The following is an 8406-nucleotide window of genomic DNA, read 5'->3' on the forward strand; positions in this document are numbered from 1 at the left end:
ATGATAGAGGATGAAGAGATTGAGATTGTTAACAGCTTCAGTTTGCATGACTCTACAATTAACACTCTTGGTACCAGCAGCCAGGAAATGAAAACACAAATTATATCCTGAGCCCTTCATCTTTGACACACTGAACACAACTGAGCTGAAATAATATGGTAGTGTTACCTTGTTTGACATTGACTGTGAAATTGTACATTGAAAACCAACATTTGCCCCCACTCTGTGTCACAGAGCCATTGTCCATGCAATCACTATCAGTAATAGAAAATTCAATGGCCTATAATAACGATAATTGTAAACAGAGGTCATTTTCATAGACTACTTGATACCATGCTTTTTTAAATTTTCATAATGTTTTTAGTGATTTTAATCTTTAAAATGGGCACCAAGCATAGGGCTGTGTGGTGTTCTCATATACATAAAACTTACATAAACAATACAAAACAAATCACAACATATTGTATTGAGAAAGTGTTATCAAGATCTCTCCAGAGTACTTAAGAACAACAATGCCAGTCTGGAGATTAAGGTGCACCTGATTCAGGCCATGGTCTTTGCAGTCACTTGCTATGCATCATAAATCAAGATAATGATTAGAGATGATAGGAGAATTGATGCCTTTGAGTTATAGTGCTGGAGAAGAGTATTGAATATACTATGGATTGCCAGGAGAACAAACAGATTCATCGTGGAGGCAGTGAAAATAGGCTGCTTCTTGGAGGTAAGGTTTCTGAAGCTTTGTCTGACATACTCTTGGCATGTTGCAAAGAGGCACCAGTCCTTGGAGAGCTACATCATACCTTGGAGGGTGAGGAGAGAAAGACCCTCAATGAAATGGTTTGACTCAGTGAGTAGGACAATGGGGATAAGTGTGTCAGAGACGATAAAGTTGGCTCAGGACAGAGCAGGGTTTAGACAGGGTTGCTATGAGTTGAAAGTGACTCGATGGCACATCAACAACAACACTCATTGTATTTAGGTGCTTTCAAATTCCATTCAACTCATAAAGGGCTCTAGTACAACAGAACAAAACTGACCATTTTGTACCATTCCTCATATCTCTGCTGTGTTTTTAAACCCACTGTTGCAGCCACTCATCAGTCGATGTTGCTAAGAGTCTCCATCTTTTTTTTTTTTCCTGGTCTTCCTTATTAGCAAGTACTTCTATAGAGACTTCTTGTCATTGTTAGGTGTCATAGAGTCATCTATGACTCATTAACCCTATGAACAACAGCTCTGAACCTCACCCTATCTTGTACCATCCTCATAATCCCTTATAAACTCAAGTCCATTACTACAGGCACTGTGTTGCTCCGTCTGGTTGACGGCCTTCCTCTCTTTTGCTGTCCCAGCATAACACCTTTCTCAAAGACTGGACCCTGCTAACAATAACATCCCTATAGTATGAGACGAAGTTTCACCCTCCTTGACATTAATGAGCACCCTGGTTGCATTTCCTCCAAGGTTTATTCTTTTGACAGTCAGTGGGATGTGCTGTGTTCTTCTCCAACACCATAATTCCTTCAATGATTCATCTGCCATCGTTTATTTTACAAGTTTCAGATGCATAGGAAGTCATTCGAAGGCCACAGCTTGGATCATACCTTAGTCTTTAAAATGACATCCTGAAAGATTTCTTGACAGCAGATTCTCCTACTGGAACACATCATTTGGTTTCTTCACCTCTCACATCAAGGGTGTTGACTGTGGAACCAAATAAGATGCAACTCTTGGCGACTTGAATAATTTAATAAATTTTTCATCTATAATGATATTATCTATTGGTTCTGTGGTAAGGGCTTTTGTTTAAATATTAGTTTCATAAAATACCACTTTGTTGATTTCTGGACATATATAATGGCAATTTTGGTTGTTATGTTCCATTGAGTTACCTGTGACCCATAGCGACCCTATGTACAGCAGCCCTGAAGCCTGCCCTATCCTGAACCAGTCTCACTAATTCTGATGGATCAATCCCCATTGCCCCAGTCACTGTACCAATCCAACTCTTCCGGGGTCTTCCGCTCCTGTGCTCTCTCTCCACCCTTCTAAGCATGATGGCCTTCTCCAAGGACATGTCTCTCCTGGCCACATGCCCAAAATAGGTGAGATAGAGATTTAAAATCCTAGCCTCCAGAGAAGAAACTTTGTTTCACCCTCCCCAAGATAGACCTATTTGTCTTCTTGGCACTCTCTCATCCATAGCAAGTAATTGAGAAGACCATGTTATAGATCAGGCCATGTTTTTTGCAATTACTTTCTATGTATGCATCAGAGAACTGGAAGATTACTAGGGATTACAGAAGAAGAATTGATGTCTTCAAATTGTGGTGCTGAAGAGTCTTGAACATACCAAGACCACTAAGAAAACAAATAGGTCCTTGGAGAAGGACATCATTCTCGGAAGGGTAGAGGGAAAGCAAAGGAGAGGAAGACCCCGGATGAGAAAGATTCATACTGGGGCAATGGACATTGGTGTGTTGGAGTCATTGACACTGGCTCAGGACAGGGCAGAATTCAGAGCTGCTGTGCTTAAGGTCATTATGGGCGATGGCATATAACAACAACAAGATAGAAAAGTTGACTGTATTCTAAATGACTGTGACAGACGATAAGGGGCTAATACCAGCGTGGAACTCAATGTAAAATCAGGCACACTCCAAGCCCAGCAGGATCTGGTCAATAAGTTCTCAGCATTGAGAATGGATAAATTGCCAAGACAGCAAAAATTGACAATAATTTAATATCATTCCCAAATCACTAAATAGTAATATATTACAAGTCAAGGACAAATAATTATAACACTGTCAGCAAGGAAATTTAGAACCAACCCAACCCATGACAGGACATGAAAAAAAGAAAGAAATTTATTTCTTTACAAAGCTCTTGTTATCTGGTGTTATGTACCTTCAAGTAGGAACTAACTTGTAGTGGGTTTTCAGAGTAAGCATATTGCACAAAAGGAGATTTCCCATCTTTCTCCTGTGGAGTAGGTGGTGAATTCCCAATTCCTTAGGACTAGGCCACCAGAGCTTCCCTACTGAACAAGTATTACCACATAAAAACTGAAGAATTCATGAAATGAATTGTTTGCTTAAAAAGAATATCATTGCCAGTTGTTCTTATTTTTTTCAGTGCTACTCTTAGCTAGCAAGCTGGGTAGTAATTATGCAAGCACAAATGAATAAATAAAACAGTTATGGCAAACAGAAATACAAAAATGTCATTTTACCAATTTAAGACTTTTCACAGAAAATGCATTTAAAGTAATTCATAGATAAGATATATATGAGCTTTGCAAAGTTCCTACATAAAATAAATATATAATAGTTGTATATCTTCATAAAAAATAACAATGAAAAGTGTTTAAAAGTTATTTAATATTAATTGTATTTTAGGTAATTCAATCTGCATAACTAATCTTTAGCACTTTGAAAGAGTTCTTGGCAGTAGAATTTTCCAGTGCAATAAGCAAATGCGATTGTTTCCTCCCTCACCCCTAAACTGTTGGGTTTCTGTTTGGTTTGGGGGGGGTTTATTGTTGATTATTGATCCAAGAAAAATGAAATCTTTGACAAATTCAATGTTTCTCCCATTTATCATGGCCTGGTTATGAATATATTTCATTGATATTGAGATTTAATTAATATTGAATTACCAAAGTCTGAGTTCTAGTAAGGGTTTGCAGTCCCTTTCACTTTCAGGATATGCTTTGATCTATTGCTGTTGTTAGGGCTTGTGGAGTTAGAAACAACTCATAGATGACCTTCTAGTCAATTTCCAGAGGCGGTGAGTTACAGAGGAGATGAGTGTTCTTCTTTCTCCTGCAGACCAGCTGATGGTGTCTTAACTACCTGCCATTGAATTGACAGCACAGCTCTATCAATGGGCTATCAGAGCTTCCTTACTTTGGTGAAGTCTTATTTAATCACTTCAACTCATTGAACAGCATATGCTCATTTATATGGTTTGCTTTTCCATTAGCCCTTTATCTTGGAATTCACGATTATTCTTATCTGCTACTGTAAACATTAGAATTGTTGCTTTGTCTATATAAAAACATTAATATGTAAAAATAATTATAATATGGTTTATTCTATAGTTCTAAAAAAGCTTCTCCCGAAAATATAGAAACTTTTTTGTTTTCATACAAAGAGTCATAGATTTTGTTGTTGTTGTTTATGATGCCGACCTCATAGCAACCCAATGAACAACAGATCTGTTCTGTGCCATCCCAACCATTCCTAATATACTTGAGCCCATTGTTCCAGCCACTGCTAATCCATTTCATTGAAAGTCTTCCTCTCTTTGCTGACCCTCTGCCCTTCCAATTATGATATCCTTTCCCAAGAAATGACCTCTCCTAACCATAGGCCCAAAGTCTGTAAGACCAAGTTTCATCATCCTTTCCTCCAAGTATCATCCTGGGTACATTTTCATATGTATTATATTTCATAATGTTGACTATAATTCATCAATACATTTTATCTATCACCGTATCTCATCTAATCCTTGCCTATCCCTTCACTCCATTTTTCCATCCATTAATCTATGTTGCCTTAGTATTTTCTTTATCCTTCTTTTACCCTTCCCACTACTCTACTTCCCTATTTGAACACTTACACATATCTTGTTTCAAGTTGCCAATTGCAATATTCATACTGTCTGTCTGTCCTTTCATCCTCAAAAGTATAGAAAATTATATTTTTAATACTTAACATTTTTCTAAGATGTCTATTGTCCTTGTGGTTACATTGAGGTTGGAAAGGAAAGAAAAAAAGACATTATTTTAAAAAAATAATTAGAAAAGCAATGTGTGACCTCACTTAGCCAAAGTGCATTTAATAGCAGAATTCCACTTTTGTCTGTGCTAACTCCTAGAAGACAGAAACTTGCTATTATCTTAATTCTCTTTATCCAAAATAAAATTATTAAGAGATATTAGAAATATATGTTTCATTATCTGATTAAAATAAAAGTTCATTCTAAGGATCAGTGGATGCATTAAGTCATTCAACTGGGGGGAAGGAGAGAGCAGTCATTACAACTTCATATTCTCCCAAGTTTAAATGTTGTAGCTGAGGAAAAGGAGAGGAATCTCTCTGCCTTTTGAATTGAAGTTGAAAATGGCTATTTCAAAGGATACTCTTTTTATTTGGCATATTTCAATAAATGTTTGTTGTTATGTTCCTTTGAGTCACTTGCAAGTCAGAGCTACCCTATGTACAACAGACCTAAACCCTACTATATCCTGTGCCAATCTCCTGTGTCTCTGACACACATAGTCCCATTTCCCTGGTCACTGAACCGATCCATCTCATTGAGGGTCTTCCTCTCCTGTGCTTTCCCTCTCCAACATGCCCCTCCTTGAACATGGTCCCTCCTTGCAACATGCCCAAAGTATGTCAGATGAATCTTCAGAACCCTTGACTCCAATGAGCAGCCTGGCACTGACATTTAGAGTAAGTTTAAAAATCAGCAGAAAAGTGCACAATGTAAGTCTTAGTTCACAATTGATGTGGAAACTGGTCATAAGGGTAAAATATTCAGGTAATACTTTTGTTTTAAAGATGTAGGTTCAAAAAATAATAAGTATGGAGGAATTCTGAACTGTATTATGGGTCTGTCCTATTTTTATGCCTGATTCTGACTCTTTACCTGAATACGATAGAATCCACTAGTGAAATAATAAAACATAGATTTTACACATTTTGAGGGAGGGGGATGAATCCAAACATGTTATTTCATTACTAACTCATAAAATTCTAAGTCTGAGTATCTCAAATCATGGAATATACATCTGCTTTCATCGAGTTGATTCTATTGGTGATCTTCCATCAGGTTTCTGCTACTCTAACATTTGTAGGAGTAGACAACCTATCTATCTCTCCCAGAGCAGCTGGTGAAATCATACCACTGACCTTTCAATGGACAAAGCAACAAGTTAAACACTAGATGCAAGGATGAAATAAAAAATATTAAATTCATTTAGAACATAATTGCATGGTGATTTAAGACAAAATTGAGCTAGCATAAAAAATATTTTCAATATAATAGACCTAAGTTTTATGGGATATATATATATATATATATGTGTGTGTGTGTGTGTGTGTTACTTTGCGTGCAAAAGCAGTTTGGTGACCATTAACTTCTTGACCGTCTCCTTCACATCTTTGTTCCTAAGACTGTAGATTAGAGGGTTCAGCATGGGAATCATAACTGTAAAAAACACAGTGGTCACCTTGATGAGGAGCCACGAGTTCTTGGAGTTGGGCACACAGTAGAGCAGAAGGATGGCTCCATGGAAGATGGTGATGGCGGTCAGGTGGGAGGCACAGGTGGAGAAGGCTTTGCGGAGTCCACCAGAGGACGGCATCTTGACGATAGTGACAACAATGAAAAGGTAGGAAGTGAGGATGATCAGGAGACTACTGGTCTCATTGAAGGTGGAAATAATTAAACATGCCATCTGGCTGAAGCGGGTATCCGAGCAGGAGAGAGATAAGACGGCCGAATACTCACAGCCAAAGTGATTGATGATATTTGAGCCACAGTAGGAGAGTTCCGCCAGAGAGTAAGTCAGTGTCAGGGAACAGAGTCCACCCCACGTGTAAGTCGCAGCCACCAGGAGGGCACAGAGCTTGCGAGACATAACAACCGTGTAGAGCAAAGGGTTACAAACAGCCACAAAGCGATCATAGGCCATCACTGCTAACATGAACATTTCTGTGATCACAAATGCACAAATAAAGAAAAACTGTACAATGCATCCTTTGAAAGAGATACTTCGGACGTCAACAACCAAGATTTCTAACAGTTTAGGTGTAAATACAGTGGAATAACAAATATCCAAAAAGGATAGGTGGCTAAGGAAAAAGTACATGGGTGTGTGGAGTTTGGGATTTATCCTTGTGACTACAATTATGCCCAGGTTCCCCACCACTGTGACCATGTAAACAACCAAAAATGCTAGGAAAAGGGGTTCTTGGAGCTGTGGGTATTCTGAGAAGCCCAAAAGGATGAATGTAGTCACAGAGCTCTGGTTTCTTCCATTCAGTGCCATCGCTTTTGTGGAAATAAACAAACACAATACAGAAAATTGATTCTGAGTTGCCAACTTGAAAAGTCGGCATAGGCTGATCTCTAGAGAGAAAGGTATGATCCAATAAAGTAAAAAATAGTGTGGTTTCGTCCACTTTTGAGTTTCAACTTTGCCACCTACTGATTTTATTATTATTGCTATGGGCAGTGATCTTTCAATAGATGAGTCTTCATCTGGAAATAAAAAATAGTAATTATTAATACAAATATATTTATAAAAAGTTATACGTTTATTTGAGTCTTAGAAGATATTACATCCTATAACAAGAGACAATTATTTCAGACAAAAGTAAAATCAAAGCAAAAACAGAAAATCATTTTGCAGATTGTTAATAGTTATGATTAGTGCAATGGCAGCCATGAAGAGATTAAATAGTTCTAAAAAGAAAAAAAATCGTGTAAGTTTAAAAGTTTTAGTTGAATCTGTTTCCAGCCACTTACGATTCAGTACTAATGTGGAAAACTTTTTAATTTGATACTCATTATCCAGCAATCACCAAATAACTACTACAAATAACTTTTCTTTGAAAAAGCTGGTCAAAATGTCCACTGCTTATTGTGCTCAGTCTATCTTATCCTCACGAAACTGCCTTAACATGCTTAAGAATGTAAAACTATCTATGCTACCAATAGAAAGGCCAGTGGTTCAAATCCACCAGCTGCTACCAAGGAAACAATGAGCATAGCCTGTAAAATTAACTGTCTCTGAAAACCCTTTAAAGAGTCAGCTTCCAATTAATGGTACAAAACAAAATAAAAATTCTCTTAGGAGGTAATGTTTTGGCACTATTCTTAAAAGATTAGTTTCCTTCCTTTGATTATCTAGTCAATTTGTAGTTTATTAACAAGAAAAAAGAATCCATTTGTGTAAAATACACAGTCAAGTCAAATATGAAGCTCAACTAAAAGAATTTTAAAGCAAAAGACAAGACCAAAAAGGGGGAGGGGGGACAACCAAAACCAACTAAAAAACAAACCCAAAGAAATTTATGCTATCAATTATCTATAACAAAAAATATTTCCTGATGTGGCATAGAATATTTAAAGTTAAGAAATATGAACAGTTTGGTTTTGGAAGGAAAGATGCTAATGTGATAAAAGTTGCACTGCTGACGGAAATATCAGGAGTTTGAATCCATCAGCAGCTCAAGAGAAAACCTTGGGCAATCTCAGCTAGAAAATGTTTTCAGGTTTAGGAATCCAATGGAGAGTCACTATAAGTCAAAACAGAATGATTGTTGTGGCTTCTTTTTGTGGTTGTGTTAAGTGTTATTTGTTTTGTTTACAGTTAAAGCACATATT

General features: G+C 37.2%; 1 protein-coding gene across 1 annotated transcript; it reads right to left on the reverse strand.

The window, feature by feature from the left end:
* Positions 1-6115: 6115 nt before the first annotated feature.
* On the reverse strand, positions 6116-7066 carry LOC102851124 (olfactory receptor 5D18-like). Its single transcript, XM_006902324.1, has one exon. It carries the CDS (start codon positions 7064-7066, stop codon positions 6116-6118), a length of 951 nt encoding a protein of 316 aa, XP_006902386.1.
* Positions 7067-8406: the final 1340 nt, after the last annotated feature.

This window comes from Elephantulus edwardii, unplaced genomic scaffold (genome assembly GCF_000299155.1).
Source record: "Elephantulus edwardii isolate Elephantulus edwardi_28Jun2011 unplaced genomic scaffold, EleEdw1.0 scaffold00389, whole genome shotgun sequence".
Classification (NCBI taxonomy): Eukaryota; Metazoa; Chordata; class Mammalia; order Macroscelidea; family Macroscelididae; genus Elephantulus; species Elephantulus edwardii.

What these genes read in the sequence shown, in the direction of transcription:
- LOC102851124 (XM_006902324.1), bottom strand. Translation starts at nt 7,066, where the DNA reads ATGGCACTGAATGGAAGAAACCAGAGCTCTGTGACTACATTCATCCTT.